The 18556-nt window shown below is 40.2% G+C and overlaps 2 protein-coding genes across 3 annotated transcripts in view; one reads left to right on the plus strand and one right to left on the minus strand.

The window, feature by feature from the left end:
- cant1a (calcium activated nucleotidase 1a) overlaps window positions 1-18556 on the plus strand; it is an 865245-nt gene that overhangs the window by 740430 nt on the left and 106259 nt on the right. The gene's annotated exons all lie outside the window — the stretch shown is intronic.
- Window positions 5223-18095, minus strand: LOC119421668 (transcription factor MafG). 2 transcript variants are annotated; one of them, XM_037689015.1, is made up of 3 exons: window positions 18064-18095; window positions 5828-5900; window positions 5223-5729 (listed from the first exon to the last, which is right to left on the minus strand). In XM_037689015.1, exons 2-3 carry the CDS (start codon window positions 5861-5863, stop codon window positions 5277-5279), a joined length of 489 nt encoding a protein of 162 aa, XP_037544943.1. In that variant the 5' UTR covers window positions 5864-5900; window positions 18064-18095; the 3' UTR covers window positions 5223-5276. The 2 variants fall into 2 exon arrangements, with proteins under 2 accessions (XP_037544943.1, XP_037544944.1); XM_037689016.1 differs by lacking the exon at window positions 18064-18095 and adding an exon at window positions 17302-17455.

Consider the following 18556-nt stretch of genomic DNA (forward strand, 5'->3'; position numbering starts at 1 on the left):
AAAGCAGATCAATTGTTTTTTTAATAGCAAAAAAACCTTCAGATGCTGTAAGATATATGCACAGAACTAGAAGCATCAACAATAGTTCTTTCCTAATATATATATTTTTAATCTGTGTCATTCTAGAAAGATGCCAAAATGAGAAGAAAGTTACAAAGTAAGTCATGAAGAGCCTATTACTCATTTTTTAAATTTACTCTTTGACTTTAGGAGCATTTTTAATCCTAAATAATTCACAAATCTGGTTTAAAGTGGTAAACAAACAAACAAACAGAATCAGGAGCTAGAGTAAAATATAAAAAAAAAAAAAGACATGAGTGATGACTCAAAATCTTTGCACAGTAGCAAACAGTAGAACAGAGACATTGATTCCATCCACTTTGAGACTCTTTAAGATGTGCTGTACTCACCAGCATAACTTTATTTTTGTAAACAAATACACATATACTGTGTGTATATACTATATATATATATATATATATATATATATATATATATATATATATATGCATGCTATAACTTCAGTAAATTTAAATACAGTACTACAAAATGTGCCAATAAAACTAAAGAGTCTGCCTTCAGTTCTCAGTTAAAATCTTAATGTTCAAAGTAAAAAATATGTGAGATTTAAAGACATGTTCTCGATTAATCTGTGACAAAGTATATAAATAGTGTAGAAACGAATCAAATCGTGCAACTTGTCAGGCGATGGATCGGTGAACAACAAACCGTGTGCAGAGAATGTTTCCCTTCTTGGTTTTGCACGTGGGTGCCAGCAGAGGACACTGTAATCCCACACAGCCACTTCCTGTCAGGCAGTTAAAGGGAACATCCTGATCTTCTTTGTCTTCACTTGCATCTTTTGTCTGAACAGGGACCCACACTGTGCAGTGCTCGCTCTTTAACAAAAAACTGAATGATTCTGAGAACAGTCACTAAAATTCTTCACATCAGATCTTGGCGACCCATTCTTGTTAATGTTTATAATAAAGTAAACAAAGGGATTAAACCTTTCCCTCATGCTAGAACGGAATGTGCAGGATGTAGCCCAGTGTTAAACTTTGAACGGGCACGTCTGCTGATGGTTCACCCGTGCTGATGGGGATGGCAACATTAATTGTACGGCAGGTTGTGGTCCGAGAACTGGGGCAAGCACCTGCTGCAGAAGTGGGTGAAAATGAAGGATGCTGTCCTAGATAGCCCACCGGCTCACCTTAACCCAACCCGCCAAATTAATCAACTCTTCAGAGGCCACTCGCTCGTCTGGGGCAGGCGTCCAAGGAGAGGAGAAGCCTGTTTTTAGGCACAGGTCACACAGACCTGTAGAAGCGTTTAATAGAACTGAGGATCAGCGGCATGCTGCGTGCATGCTGCGTGCACGCCGAGGCGGCGGGGCTTAGACTTGCCCTGCAGGATGAAGTGGCGAGATGGAAGTTGTCGAAAGCCATCTGTCTCTTTGTTTCCGGGAATTCTCTCATGAGATGCGTTTTGAACGCGCCGGGGTTGAAACGCTGCTGTGGAGGCTGATGTTTGATGAGGTGCACCAAGATTGTGGGGGGAGTAGGAGCTCCACAGGGAACAGAGATGACTAACTCACAACTCCTCCTAATCTAGGACAAGCACACCTAGACATCCTTCATGACTCTAATGTTTTACTCGTGTCGGGCCAAAAATACGTCCGCTGAGGTTAGCCAAAGTGGGTCGCCCAGCAGCTTTTTTTGGATCACAGAAAAAGAAATTGTGCCATCTAAATGATCGCTGTCTTCTAAAACCCACCCTGGCCGGCAAAAAGCCTTCCCAGCCAGTTTATTTTTACAAGTATCAAAGTGGGTCAATGACGCCACAGAATGTGACAAAACCTAATTTCGAGAGTGTTCAGGAGACCCAAATTACCAGCCCTGAAATCATTTTCCAAAACATTTTATTGATCTTATAGAAAATAAAGTAAGCTGTATTAACAAACATACAATATATACATCAATAACTTATGACACCTCAAAGAATCACATTGAAATCCACAGCTGATACTGTTCATGAATACATAGTGCTTATCTACAGATTGCAAAAAAGTACAATAATTTAATTTATAAATAGTTACAATTACCTATTGTCTGGTTTCATACAAAGTACTGCAATATTTTATTACAACCCATACAGAAATATAACAAAACAGATTATTAACTTTGTGTTACTCACTTTAGGCAGATTTAAATTCCTTTTGAAACACAAAACCCACTCCATACAGTAAGAAGAAAAAAAACCTGCACAGTCAACCGATTACAAAAAAAGAATAAATCCACAAAAAAAAAAAAAAAAGCTTACGTTTTGAGAGCTATTAAACTCAACTGCCACACAAGTGCTGCTATTATCCTCTCTAACATTTTTTTTTTTTTTTAAGCGGCTATGTTCAATTAAAAATTAGATCTGCAGAACAAATTACAGTGTTAAGATCAATTAAAAACACACCACGGAATGAGAAGAAAAGTGCCGTGGAGGACGTAACAGCAAACAGTGCGCATTAATGACTGATGTAGCAGCAGAACCACACTGGAACAACCACGTACACGCACACATGTCCCAAAGACGACAAAATAAATATTGCATGAGGCCCTCGTGACAGAATCTATCATCCACTTAGTGCACAAACATCTCTACAACAGCAGAATCTTTCAGTGAATATCCACGTTCAATTTATAAATGGGTAAAACTCATCAAATAAGGCTTTAGTGCAGCTGCTTTATGGTTCCTTTAAATTACCACAAACTAAACAAACAAGGGCCAAATGCTTTTACACTTACCGAAGCTAAAACAAAAATAAAATACATTTTACAACTAAATAAAATCAACAACAAAAAAAGTGACATTTAAATTATATAATCTCACGACATTGACAATACTGATTAACCTTACACGTCTCTTTCACGCGTTGCCACTGAGTTGCATATTAAGGGTCACTTTTTCACAATGGTCATCAATACCTACTGCAGCTACATACTATACACCAGTATGTGTGATAACGAGTCATCATCTCGAGACGAGATGCAAAGATTGGTCAACAGTGCCACCTTAAAAGACACTCGACACATTAAAAAAAGAAATTAATAAACAAAAAGAAAAACACTCTACAAGACTGCCACAGCAAGAAGGACGCCAACATCAATACTGAGCTATGTCAAGAGTCACGTATATATTTTTCCACAGTTAACCAGTCACTGCAGATAGCTAAGCATGTCAACAAAGTCAAGACAAGACACTTGCACACAGACAGTATGACCAGCACCCAGATCTCTGAGATGGGAGTAATAGAGAGTGACTGCAGATACGCGTCCCTCCCCACCAGCCTGCATGAGGTGCATTGTGTTAATGTCGTTACACAACTGCTTTCACCTTGAGGTGCACAACTGCCTCCGTGTTAAACTCCCTTTACAAGACCAGGAGATCCCACACTTGGCACAGAGGAAGCGCTGCTGGCAGCTGCTCTTGATTGTAATTCTACATCGCCGTGCTGTGGACTGAAGCCCTTTATGACAAGGAAAAAGAAAAAAGGCGAGAAAACAGAGCTGCCGCTTTGCTTCTCGTCTAACACGGTTTGTCCATTTTTAGTGGCCTGTTTTGTCCTGAGCAAAACAAGCACGAGCTTAGTGCATATATACAAACCCCTCAGCCAATCCTTTCCTTTTGTATACCGAGGAGAAATGGGCAAAGGTACGGAGGTGATGCTAAAACCTCCAGCGGCTAATCTTTGAACGTATTTGTGCGATCTCCGATACTTAAAAACGTATCCAGCGTCAAAATGTTTCAATTCCGAGCTGGAACAGTGAAATCTTTACAGGGATCCATCACCAGGCGTAACCGCTATTCACAATACGTTTCAGATACAAATGCCTTTTCTGTTCACTGATGCTATTTAACCGAGATCTGTCTTGCACTGCTCAATGACGTAAACTCTTCATGACGATATGATTTGTAACTAACACCAAGGAAGCGGAGGATATCACAGATGCCAATACGCACAGACAATTGACCTTGTTTACACCACCTAGTTTAGCTCTACAGAGTTGTTTAAAATAGCACAGCATTGACATCTATACAGTGAACGACACCGCCGACTTGTCACTTACACGTCACATCACGCGCTACCCCACTGTACGCGCCTAGTCACTAGAAAAAGCTATCAGACTTCAATAGTAAGCCACTTTTGGTACAATTGCAAAAATGATTTCACAGGATTTTTTTTTTGTTTGTTTGTTTGTTTGTGTTTTCCTTTTATGCATTTCTATAAACAATGGAATCAAAACTACCAAGTAATAAAAAACAGGAACTCAACATTAGACAAAGTTTTCTACACCTTAACAATTCAAACAGTAAAGCTTGTGTCAGCACTTTTTTCCTATTTCTTTCTTTTTTTTCTGGAAATATATGACGGCCCTGTTAACAAGTAAATACAAAAAGAAAATTACAATACATATATATATATATATTTTTATCTTTGAAAGAAAATGTTTTCCTCTGTGATCAAAATGATGTCTCAAAATGTTTGTCCCTGCAAAACACAAGGGTATTACTGTAATAACATTCAGGTTTTCAGATATTATTGAGGAATGGCACTCAGCTCTGGAACAATATCTGTGAGAACAGCTGATCATGGTTCACTTGACCAGAAATACTCAGGATCTTTTTTTTTGTCTTTTAAGTGCATACACATATTATTGCATCTACCAGTTATGTTGATCATGACAACTTCACTGAAGCCTTTCACAAATGTTGGAATGAAAACTAATCATAGGTTGTTTTGTATCTTTAAAGGAAACCCAACAGCAAAAAAAACAGGAGGAATTTCTAGTTTTGTGAATGTCGGGTTTCTTTGAAGACGTCGTACTAAAACCAAAAGTGTGATCGTTTATGTTTTAGTCAGTGCAGAATAACAAACCTTACGTAATTAGATGTTTTCCTCCCGTCTGTGCTCTGGAATTAGAAAGGAGTCACATCTATAATTTATCGTTTTATGGATTGTTACCACCTGTGAGACTCTAGAAATGTCAGTTCTTCAGAATTAGTCCCTTAGTCTTATAAAAACAAGCGTTTATCACTCTAGCACGGCCACAGACAGCTCGACGAGCAAACGCTTCTGAGTCATACTGTTAAAGAGAGAACTGGGAAGCATTTTATGAGTTAGTGCCAAAGTAAAAGTGAGAACTTACACAGGAAATCCTGCTCCATGTTACAATGCACTAATTAGTTAAGTTTTGAAAATCTTCTTCCTGCTCTTTTGGCTACTATGACCTAGCCTCGGTTTTGGATTTGACGATGGTGATGACGCTGGTGGCGGCTACTTTACCAGGGATGAGGGGCCCTATCACAGAGGCCATAGGTCCCCTTGCCGAAGTGACGGGATTGCGGGCCACAGTCCTAGCAAAGCTTTGGAGGGCCTCGTACTTTGAACGCAGAGCGTCCAGCTCCACCTTCATGCTGGCGTTCTCCGTGGCCAGCTTGTCCACCTCTTGTTGCAGCTGAGCCTTTTGCTTTTCCAGCTCTTCTTTCTGGGTGACGCGCTTCACCCGGCAGCTTGCGGCGTAGCCGCGGTTCTTCAGCGTGCGCCGCCGCTGCTTCAGCTGCAAGATTTCTTCTTTCGTCAGCCCCCGTAAATGTTGGTTCAGTTCGCGCACAGACATGGAGACGAGCTCGTCATCTGTTAGGCTGGTGCCATTTTCCCCAGGCTCCCGCTTCACCTGCGGACGAGGTAGTTTTTGCTTTGTTTAAAAAAAACGACACTTGCATATTACAGCCGTCATAGCTTGGAGCCATATTTGTTCGATTGTTTTTTTACCTTTAAGGCCTTGTTTCCCTTGTTTGTGGTAGTCATGCCACGAGAGCAGCGTTCACGTGTACTGCTGGTTGTTCTGTGAAAAGATCAGTCATAGATTTAGAAGAAGAAGAAAAAAAAACACAGCTGTCAAATAACATATTTAAATACAAAAAACATATTTCTGGAAAATAGGCTACAGCGTGACCATGTTCCAAAAATATAGAGTAGGGCAAGGACTTAAGATTTCTTGTGATGTGATACCAGTTTTTAAACAAAGTGTAACGTTCGTGCATCTGCCGCCAAAAACTAATAATTTAAAGGTTTGTATCCTAAATAAAAACAGGAAATACTAATAAACAGCATTGTGGTGAGCCACAATGAGGATGGTGTTTTTAATTGGCTGAGTCACTTGTTTCAAGTCCAGCCTCTCACAGAGAAAACACTGCTGAGCTTTTCTATTGTACATCCACCCTCTGCTAAAATACATTCATTAGAAGAAACACGGTGCTCCTTTCGTTTACTAAGCAAGCTACACAGTCTAGACAGTCACACCTGTGTTGGCCAGAGCTGAGCTATAATCCCATAAATCAATTAAAAAAAGATAAATATTTTGTTAGTGCGGAGCCTAAGTACCACCCAGGATAACAGGGCTGCATTGCAGTTTAATTCTGTCCCGTCAGTACTGAGGAAATTCCAAGAGGGGATGTGCAGGCGAGAAAATGAACCTGCCGGTGTTGAGACAGACAGGAGGTCGAGTGCCTTCCACTGAGCGAGCTAAGTGCACACAAACACACACACACACACACACACACACACAGTCGTGGCCCTGGGTGCTTTGCACTGCATGCAGCAAATGCTGTGTCAGCGACACAGACACCCACCACACTCAGCCCACCCAGCACATTGCCTCGCTAAGCTGATTTACACAGCCAGCACTGTGTTACTATAAAGCACACAAACAAACTCATATTGGCTGTTACAACGTTAATCATCAGGAAACGATGAAGACGCAAAGAATCAAAGAACTCCTGCCTCTGTGTGTGTGTGTTTGTTTATAGCCTCCGTGCACATTACGGTACTCATGTATGATGTGTGCAGAAAAGCTCAGCGAGGCAAGAAAAGAAAAAAAAAAAAACAGATGAGTTGTCCGTCTGAAGTGCGCCAAGAAGGCCAGGATATTTCCATGGCAACCAAAGGGTGTTACAGGTGGACCGGTCACCTGAGCCAAACCGGGAGAGACAGATGCTTGTTAAAAATGACCTGAATACGACACTATCACAGAGGCTGGGGACATAACATGAGGTCAGACTGTGACTGGAATTCTTGATGTTTTTACTTCAAAAACTCCTCTGGCTCCCCCGGAAAACCACGACGCGTCACCGCGCTGCAGATGCTCATATTAAAAGCCTTTCACGTTCTGCAGAGGACGTCTTAAATGTGATTGTTTCATCCCTTATGGGCTGGCTATGAATAGCCTTCTGATAGTAACACCTACCTTTCACAAGCCTTTGTGGTGACTCATTTCCAGTAAGCATTTGGACCACAGATGCAAAACATAATGGGATAATGGTCTACCTGATGATGCACAGATGATAATGGACAAATAGACTACATTATTAGCCACTGGGAGGAGAGTAGAAAAAAAAAAAAAAGCTTGCGTCTTCCAAATTTCATATTAAGCCTATCATTTTCTCTTGGCAGCTGAGACCTAACAGTCCACAGCAAGTGTAATTCTTGATAACACAGAGAAATATTATTTATATTTAGAAGTTAAACTGTATGTTCTGTCACACATCTGTGTAGGGTAAAACAGAAACATGGCCTGGCATTCTGAAAGCTCAACATATGACAGAGTAAAAATTGCACCCGGGCTGCAAGCCTCCAGCACAGGCTGCTGCCAACAGACGGCTACCAATGACAGGCCATGGCAGAACAACACAGACAAGGTCCAATGCACAGCTGCTCCCTTCCACTACCGGGCATGTCATACCTCACAGAGACAAAGACGCATCTACAGAAATAGAGAAGCAATAAAAAAAAAAATCTGTAAGGAAATGATGAGAAAGTGTCCAAAATGCGGCTAACGACTAAATTACTTTCAATTTGACAATTCAAACAAAAACAAGTACATCACCTCACATCAATTATTTCATGCCTTTAGTAAGCGTCTCGCCAAAAGAGCAGGAGGTGAAAGACGCAGCTTGAGCACAGGGGCACTGGAGGTAGGGAGCAAATGCGAGGACACAGACATCTTTTGTAGATGCTTGCTGAATTTTTATGAATCGCCTGGAAGAACGCTGACAAATCAGAGCTGATTGCTTGCGGAGGAGAGACATCACACCCACAGGAAATAGAAAGCGCTGAGTGTGGTCACCCACAGAAAAAGGAACAGTGAGAGACATATAGAGAAGGAGAGGCAGGGAAAGAGAGGGTGAGATGAAAAGAAAAAGAGAAAGGAAAAAGCCTTGCGCAAAATGCACGGTCGGCACATTTAGAGGAGCTTGAGTAGAACAGGTTGAGTCAAAAATAATAAATAAAATTGATCTCACCATAGACAAAATGCAAAGTGCCAATTAAGAACCTGTGTAGTTGAAGTAATGCAATCCTAATAAGAAGCATTCGAAACTGTCATTGTTCCCATAAATATACGGAGGGAACATCAGGTTGGTAATCAAGAATAATAATAAATAAATATTGACACTGGTGCCATAAATGCTGATTTAACATGATAGGTCTGGTCCTAAGCCAGTGGCCTGCTTTAAAGATCTTGTCCCCTTCAAAAGTACTCTCCAGAGGGGGATGCCAAAGATGGACACTATTAGCCATGGGGTTCTGTTGAGGGGGAACTGAAGCTCCAGCTACCCATGCACTGCGTCCTTCTGATGAATATTTATCACTGTCGTTTACTGCCTGAGATGGGGGTGGGAGACAGAGCGAGGGTTGGAGGCTGAATAAAGATGCTCAGGAGGTGATTCTTCAAGGATAAATCCAAGGCTTTTCCGTCAACAACTGTCTCAAAATGGTGGTAGGCTGGTGGGGGTGGGAAGGGGGACTGTATTTCTGGTAGTGGAGGTGGCCCACGCAGTGGTTCAGGGTTGCAGGGAGGACCAGCTCCACTTGACAGCAGTGTAACAAGATTATCAGGGCCATAAGAGCAAACAAAAACCCCAGCAACCTGCCTCAGAATCCAGATTACGACTGCACCTGCTGTCTGAATGCTAAGCATGGCTGGGAAGGTCTAACAGGATACAAGGTTTGCGGAGACAGGGCGGGGGATTGCACATCACACAACTAATCACACACAGACACATCTCTAAACACACAAAAGTAGAATAAATGTAAACTGTCCTGATCGATTTGTGCAAATTGCTTCAGAGCACTTGGTGCAGACAGGTTGCTCAACAAAATGAATACAATTAGACAGCAAAGATTATATATATATGAATAATATTTATATATTTTATTTATTTCCAGGAAAAATGTAAAGAAGAACTTTAGTAAATAGTTAACACATTTTCAAATTTATCTTAAAAACAAAAGAAAAGTAAATAAGGCCTATAATTTTTTTTCCTTCCACCTAGTTTTAGACTTAAGATCGTCTCATGTTGAGGAATAAAAACCATAAACACATTGTATGAAGTCTCAAAAGAAAAGACTATTGTGAGATGTAAGGAATAGACTATGGTATTGTGAATGACTCTCAGCTACTACCACACCAACTTTCAGCAGAATATCTGTAGAATTGAGTGAATTACAGCCCTTTTTTTTTGTTTTCGACAATGTACAGTGCTGTGGTGATGGACTTGAACCGAGGTTGACTCAACAAGTTAATGTCGCCGTGCCTCCAAAGATCACTCCCTGTACGTTTTGTTAAAATCCAGCCAGTGGTTCATGAGATATTTTGATAAACAGAAACACACGCAGACACAGAAAAAAGATGCATGTCCACATTCAGCTTTTAGCAACAGGCTAGAAATGTCTTTCTCTACAAATTGCAAACTAACAATAATAACCACAAATATATGAATATTTAGTAAGAATTGTGCATGAAACAAAAAATAACACCCACGTCTCAAATACATATCTTATATTTATTTGCAGTCTCATCTGCTTGATCTTTTACTGTTGAGCTGATTAATGCAATCAGCCAACAGTTCCCCCCTGTATGCCATCAACAGCTCTTCTCAGGAATTCATGCCTGAGCAGACAGAGGCACTACTACGTTCAGCGCCTCCCTTCTAATTCAGATTCAAAAAGATCACCCAGATACTCAGATCTAATCATTTCTCCCGTCAGCTGAGCAAAGTCAATTATCAAGCAAGCTGCATGTGTCGGGCGGCATTTAACTGCAAATTAAAAAAAACAGACTGCTCTGATCGCTTTGGTCGAGATACGGGATGAGTGGTGTAAACTTCTGGATGGGGAAAACGGCATCCGAGTGTGTCTGAGTAACTGAAAGGTACGATGGGAAGAGAGGTGGGAAGCCATTAACTACTAAGTATTCAGAGCGTGAAATAATAGTGACAAAAAGAGGCAGAGGAGGAATCATTCAGCAGCTTTCAAAAGAAAATGGAATATGCTTGTAGTGGAGGGGAAATACGAAGCCATGTGCTTTTGAACGTTTGCAACGAGACTGAAAATAGCAAACTAACCTAAATCTGAGGCCACCTGTTTTCGCAGACCTGACCCCTCTTACAGCCTATGATAGCATACTATCCCCGAGTATGACACCCGCTTCAGATGTTATCAGCTATTAAATGGCCATTATTAGTTGTTATCATCTCCATATGTAGCGGTCAGTCTGCCCCTCCTGTACCTCCTAGTGGGTTTAAAAGGTACGTTGTTAGCGATGATAATAGGCTCTGTTTTTAGCTTTGTTAGTGCTCATAATAGCTCACGTGGTTAGGTTTAGAGTAAAGGGTCTGGCGGTTAGGTTTAGGGTCTTGGTTAGGTTTAGGCACAAGGGTAAGGGGGTTAAGTTTAGGGTTGGTCCTCTGGGTCAGGTGTAAGCTTAAGTTTAGGAGAAGGGTTACATAAGCTGGAAAAAAACTAAAAAGACGCTTGATGATTTACCCCTGTGCGACGCTGCCTACTATCAGCAATAATAACGATAATAACGTACCTTTAAACCTACTAGGAGGTAGGTGGGACAGTTTCACCGCTACATATGGGGATGATAACTAATAACGGCCCTTTAATGGACTGATAACATCCGAAGCCGCTCCGTATGAGCAGAATTTCATATAAATAATTGGTGTAACTGTCAATCTCTGTTTAATTTCATGCCAAACATTAGTTTAGTCTAATTCCATAATAAAGAGCAAACCGACAGTTGTTTTGAATAATCACAAACATATGACTGAGTAATTATTGTGACAGGCCTGAGAATGGCTGCCAATTAAAACAACACTGATCCAAACCACAGAATAAGGAAAATAACACTGAGTTGATGTGTACAAATATTTTTTTTCCTACATCTTTTGGGTTGCTTTAAAGATATTTGGTTATTTTCTACTTTAAATTCTAGATCATATTTTTTATAATGCTTTACCTTCTGTTTCATAAATGTAGACAACATTACACCTCTGTTCAAATCTTACTCCTTTTTAGGATTCTGGGATAAAGTGATGCATGAATCTGGGCCAGTAACCTACATGTTTCAAGGGTCTAAAAGCAGCAAACTAATACATCATAAAATAATAAACAAAAGAATTACGGTTGAGTAAATTGCAGTGACAGTACTGACACTTGTGCATCTTTTTTTTTTTTTTCAGATCCATTGTAGGAGGGACCTTTACAAGAGATCCTTCCTGCCTACAGCCATCAGTATCTAGAACACCTCTTAACGAAACATGTATAAAGACTTACACAACATTTAATTTCCATTTGGGTTTAATAAAGTATTATTGAATTTGAATTTGAATGATTGTCACATTTATTTTCAAAACACTTTTAAATTGATAAAAGTGAAAAGTTTAAAAAAAGGGTATGCTAAAGGTTTTTGTAAAGTTTCATCAAGTGTTCATGTTTTTTAATATTTAAAATGAAATTACAAATACAATTTTACAAAGCTGTTTTTAAATTCTGCTCAGATTTTAGAGGCCCTTTTGTTTTTGTTTGAATCAATAGTGCTGGTCAGGGTCACTATAAATAGCTCCCTACGCAATATGTGATGTCAGCAAGTACCCGGATGTCTGGCAAACAGAACTTTGAGTACAATACATTGGTGTATTGTAGTTTGTATCGTGGTTAGCACCAGCAAAAAAAATTAAATTAAATTTAAAAAAAACACCAGCAAAAAAATGGTATTCAAGAAGCACTGTTGCTATGGGACTTGAATAGTGACGGCTGATATGCTGACAAGCCTCATACGCACGGTATTTGATTCTTGCCGTTTCTAAAGTCGATTACTCAGGGAGAGAAACGTAGAGGATTCGACTCTGTGGCCGACCTCAGATGGCATAGACCAAACAAATGTCAACAAGAATACTTCAATTATAGTTCTAAACACTTTGTTGGAGGGAACGGGACATTCTTTGTGGCATTTGCATATTCTCTGTGTGCATGCGTGGGTTTTCTCCAGGTACTCCAGTTTCCTCCCAAAGACCAAAAACATACATTAGGCTAACTGGTTAGGCTAACTGGTCAGGCTAACACCTAAACTGTTCCTAAAGCACTTTGATAACAGTTTATCTGTTTTAAATTGTGCTCTACAAATAAAGATGACTTGACTTGACTTGACTAGGTGAGTGAGCGAGGGAATGGTTGTTTGTTCCGATGTTTACCTGTGATGGATTTGCAACCTGTCCAGGGTGTCCCCCGCCTCTCATACAATGACTGCTAGATGGGCGCCAGTGACCCCCGTGACCCGTAAAGGAAGAAGCGGGTAACGCCACACATACGCTTATCAATTCGGCCTAGTGGCTGACACAGCTAGCACCCTGCATTGTAGCCGGCGCTTGAGTTGTACTTTTATGTATCCTTCGATATATTCCAAGTCGATTTTGGCCCGAGAACATCATCATCGTTAAAAGTTTGCATGGACAAAAGCCTGGGAGGCAGCCATTATGTGTGTGGCCTGCTGTGTTGTTTGCCCGATCTGGGACTTTGGGGATTCCCTACAATTCTTGTGATGTCCTCGCTGATCAGCTACTGAGAAAACTGTACACAGATTATCCTGATGCATGCTCAATAATCCAGGTAGAAAAATCCAAAAAAGTTCAATCTGGTCCTCTGGACATTCAAAAAAAAAAAAAAAATAAATAAAAATACCAGACACAGATTGTACACAGATTAGCCTTTCAAGACAAACATAGATTTTTTTAGAGTGATATTCCTTTGCTTTGTTTTTTTTTTAAGTCAACTCTTATTTCCATTTTTTTAATTATTCTAAAAAGGATGATAATTCATCAACAACAACAACAACAAAAAAAAGCCAGCATTTGTACCATTCTACATCCATTTCAAGTACCGTACTTTGGTTTTGTTATATTGAGGCAATATAAATAGCTAAAGGAAGATAATTGATATCACAAAAGAGAAACATTTTCTTTCAAGGCAAGAAAAAAAGATTCAACTGTAAAAGCAGATCACATATAGAAGCTACTTGCAATGCAAAAAAAAAGTGTGGCACGTTTATGTCTAACAGACATAAACAGGATGCAAAATCTAAAGTGAAAACATGAATCACAGCCCCTGAGGGATTTTTTTTTAGAAGTAGTTTATAAAATGAAGTCTATTTAAAAAAGGAACTAGTTTGTATTCACCAGTGTTTCCTTACTTAAAAAATCTATTTCCATGCTCAGTTGCCACTATTTACTCTTGGAGCTGTTAGTACAAGCAGCAAGACAGGAGGAGCGACTCTACTGGCCTTCACAGTATCTGCCTGGAGGACTTGATTAAACAGAAAGAGAATAGCTCCTGATAGCCTAACACTGGCTGGCAGAGGAAGTAAGGGTTGAAGACAACCAACACACTGGCAGGATACCCAAGAGCTACAGCCGCAGCGCTTGCTTTGTTTTAAATGCATGTTGCAATGACCTAACAAGATCCAAACGCAGCCTCTGCAGAACACAGCACAGCAACATGCATTTAAAGCCAAACAAGTCGCATGTTTTGTTTCATTAGCAGAACTGCAAAGGATGGATTCTCCTCCGTTTTCTGTCAGTTTACACACCCCGCTGTAATGAGGGCTGTGAAGTATCACCAAATAAAAAAAGAAATGCTTCATCTTTTCTTTTCTTTTTGTTACCCCTAAATAGCTTTGATTCAAATAGATTTAGTCAGCACTTATACGCAAAAAACAAAAACATTAATTTCTGTTAACAATAGTGCCCCTGCTCTGTTTAAATTATGGTTGATGGTGTCTGCCTGCAGGATATCACATTGATGAGATGGTCAAAAAAATAACTATTGTTCATAAAAGAAGAAGAATGTTTACAAATACCACTGGCATCACATCACGTCAGGGCATATTCCAAAAGTATAAAAAATATTAATTAGGTATGCCAGATATTTTATTTTTTTAAAGGACATAACCGCACAGTCTCATTTACTTTTAATGTATTCCTACACAAACATTTTGACCTGCTCAAAAACCAGCACAACAAAGCATAAAAATAATGATTTAGCATTCCTTGAAGGATTGCATAATATCACCTGCCACATTTCATGCCAAAGTATCTGACTAAAAACATTTAATAGTGAAAAATGATGGAGTTGGAGACGTTTTGGTCAAACCAGGAAAAGAATACGAGCAGACTACTACATCAAATTTGAGCTCAGTTTCTGTAAAAATGACTAGATTATAATCATCAATGTGTTGGCTAATGTCACTTAGCTGTTGTGGCATTCTTGAACTGGAATTACTGGTATATCCAACAATTCATTCCTGAAAGTTCCATTAAAATAGGAGCAGTAGTTCACGATGTTTTGGTAACGGACACATCTAATTTCTAGTTGTAAACGAAAATCCTATGTAATGCGTTGTGCTTGCATGTGCGTTGGGTATGACTTTCATCTACTACCACAGCAAATGTGAGGCCGGTAAATGTAAATTGGCTGAGTTACAGACATGTTTGTGTTTGTTAAAGTCGATTAGCTTTCCTAGCCATCTCGATACGGGCCGACTAAAAATTATTCAGTTTAAGCTGCAAATCCAAAATTACTTTCTCTTGCTAACAGATAAACAAACACACGTGCTGGCACACAGACAGGCAAAAACATAAGTGTCCACCTACACCTCTCAGCAGCAGGCAAAAAATATTCACAATCAAGACTTTCTTGTTGTACACAACTTAATTATTCTCAAAAGTCATAATTCAGCGAATACTGGCATTATTGAACACACATTCAGCCTGCCCGAGCACCTTCACAATGTAGATTATATTTATGAACAAGCTTCCACCATCTTTACCTCTCCCCCAAAGTAAACATCTTCAGCTCAGACATTTTAGGACCTGTCTCAGATGTATATCCTAAAAAAAATCCTCAAAAAACAACTTCAATAGCTTTTATCACGTTGTTTCCAACAGCATTAGAAGGGCTTGTTTTTCCTGTCAGTTTAAAATTGATGAGATCCACAGAGAAATTAGCCAAGATGAAAATAGGTGGCAAAATATTAACAAAACCATAAAAACATTGTCAAGAGTCGTACGTTTACTCATCTAAAATCTGAGTAAACAGATAGCACAAATGAACACGGCATGTCTAACTCGGGTTCCAAGAAACTCATCAAACACACACTTGCAACTATCTGGATGAAAGTATTACTTTGAGAAGCGGAGCGGGCATATCGCAACGCTAAGCAATCGTAATCCGCACTACACTTGCACGAGGTTTCATCACCAACATTCCCTCCTTATTGCAAAAAGGAGGGGAAAAAAATTTATTGATCTTTTCCCTTCCTTCCTTCCAGGCATTTTTATTTCCCTGTGCAGCTTAAGCAGCACTTTTGTGGACAAATCCCACATTTGTGTTCCTTTCTGGAGGCTAGTAATTGTCCTGAATAGGCGTAACTACTCCCAAAACACAGCTGTGTTGGCCATACAGAGGTGTCGGTGGCCAGAATGTACTGTGTGCAGCGTAAAGTCTTGCTTCATGTTTCATCAACCTCACATATCCTCTTCCACCAGCACTGCCTGCCCATTCTAAGCAACGCCACTGGGTATGAGTTGTGCACTCAGTTCACCTTTATGGTATTCAGCCTTGTTTTATCTCTGCACCCTCAATGAAAGATGAGATAAATCTGCAGCGTTCCCTGCCTTCATCTCCACAACACTGTCAGACGCTTATATGGACAATCATCATTCTTCCTTGTTACCTGCAGAGAAAGGCAGAGATGGGCATTACGCTTTATTGCAAAGCCGAGCTTCTGACGTACGGCTGCCCTGTCTGCTAAACACACTTCAATGCCCCCTGCTCGCATGAGCAGAGATGATGAAATAAGTTGGATATCTGAGCAAGAATAGGCAACTTCTTCCTCCTTAGCCCTGCATGTGTGCGCTCAACAGTTTCCAAGGTGACTTTTCGAATTGCACAGGGAGTCTCGATGGTTAAGTCATTACCTGCGCCTTCTATACGTCTAATAGGAAGAAAATTTCACGGGGAGACAAGAGCTACGCAACATATAATTTTAAGCGTTGCACTGCATTAAATTACGTCACGACTTACTATTTCTTGTAATTATATTGTATTGTGACATGTCTGCTGCATTTGTCTGGCGTGCCACATTTACCCAGATGTTAAAAAGCTGCTGGAGTCAGCGGCTGTTTGCATCTCTCTATATGCATTCAGCCCAAATTAAACATCCTCTCACTCTGAGGTGAACCACATTATCACAACACACAATATCTGCTTATCGTGCAAATTTCCCCAAATGGCTTTGACATCTCAGTTGACACCTAAGCACTCAGTCTAAACCGTGTTTGTTGATGTACAACCCTGACAGCCGCTGCAATAAAAAATAAAAATAAAAAAAGAAGACATCTCTCTCTCAGCTGAATGATGATGAGCCTATTGATAAATGCTCATCACTTGATGCTCATAGCTTGACTCGCACGAGACAGATCAGCAGCTCTGTTTCGATCCATCTCCCTTTATTATTAACGACGGCTCGGTGATAAACATCGACCCTCATCCAGCCAGCAGACCTTTTGTCCGGCGGTGCCATATTATTTCAGGGTGGATTCTGAGGATCATTGTGATGATTCAGCATGATGATGATGATAAGAAAAACAAAATCGCCTCTTGCTTGTTTGCATTATTAGTCCTGCCACGATGAACTTAAAGGCTGAGGTGTTAAATATTAAAAAAAAAACAAAGAGGGTTCGATTTGCCCATTGTTGCAATTTAACTAAACGAATTGTCACTTCAGGTCTGAAAGCGATTTCCTGGAAGATCAAAATAACGCATGCACACAAAAGGACATCACCAAGCCTGGATTTGAATGATCACATGAAAAATGACACGAGGGGGGAAATGTAGCAACAACCAACCTGATCTCGTGAAACCGCTGGCTCGACTCGCTCTTCTTGCTCCTCTTTTTTTTTTTTTTTTTTAAACAACGAGGTGATGAAGCAGCAGGTTTGACCAGCAAGAAGAAAGCGCATGAGTTGACACACCGCGAAAAACAAAAATAATTATTTCCCTCTGACAAAAAGACGTACAGAAAAAAAAAAAGGAACTAAATTAACACAAACGTAACCTGCTCAGGTCTGCACGCTTTTTTTTCCCTGACATTCCTCGACTCAACCTCTCTCCGCGTCAGATTGTGAAAGTGGCAAACAACTCCCCGCCTCCAAAAACAAGCAAGTGAGGAAATCCCCGCAGCTGCTGAGCCTTTCTACAACTGGCTGACTGTGGCAACAACAAGACATGCTTCCTCACCTTTTACCGGGGGGGGGATTAAAACCTGAAATGGATGCTAAGCCCCGCTATATAGCCCTGTGAACATGTTTTATTCGCGGCTAGCAGCTCATCCAAATGCCGGTTTATCAGGTAAATTATAAGCAGCACAACGCTTTCAAAATAAACCCCTTTAACGAGTAAGGTGTGTATAAATCCCCGCTTGGGTGAGGCGGAAACTTTAGTTTGAAATCCGTTCGTGGTGTAAATAAAGCTAGCTTGACAAGCTAGCCATGCTAACAAAAAAAAAAAAAAAAAAAAAAAAAAAAAAAGCTAGCCATGCTAACGCATAAGACAGGTGAAGGCATGCACGCGCAGCACAACGCCGCCGACCGTTTGCTTTCCACACTTACCGGACTGAAATGAATCGTTTCCTCAACTTAAAGCGGCCAAACGACTCCTCTCGTCCGCTCCTGCGAAGGACCGAGCATCTGAAGCGCGTTTAATGTCGGTTTCGCTGACAACAAAAAAAAAGCAACGTCCATGTAGCGGCTCGCGCTCCTTCTTCTTTGATCGCGCTCGTGTATCGAAGCCAGACGTCATCGTGTTTGGTCACGTGCCTTCATTCATGAAGGGTGTTGTGGCAGAAAAAGTAAATATCTGAAGCCTGCAGCCAACACTTATTGTTGCAGAGCAAGCTGAAATAGTTTAAACTGAATTTAAACACACAAGGCTGGAGAAGAATGGCTTAAATGCAGTCTATTAATTAAGTTTTAGTAAAATGCTCCTTTCTAAATTTACACGAGTCCTTATAAGAATTGCTAAACATGTTTAAATTAAGCGATTATTTGTATATTTTGCAAATGTAATTAAGCAATTATGGAAAATAACCAATCAAATTGTTTA

This window comes from Nematolebias whitei, chromosome 15 (genome assembly GCF_014905685.2).
Source record: "Nematolebias whitei isolate Nwh7 chromosome 15, NemWhi1, whole genome shotgun sequence".
Taxonomy (NCBI): domain Eukaryota; kingdom Metazoa; phylum Chordata; class Actinopteri; order Cyprinodontiformes; family Rivulidae; genus Nematolebias; species Nematolebias whitei.

Coding starts and splice junctions, on each gene's coding strand:
- LOC119421668 (XM_037689015.1), bottom strand. CDS start 5,863: ATGACTACCACAAACAAGGGAAACAAGGCCTTAAAG. Junction 5,730..5,827: donor AGGGAAACAAGGCCTTAAAG/GTAAAAAAACAA, acceptor CCTCGTCCGCAG/GTGAAGCGGGAGCCTGGGGA.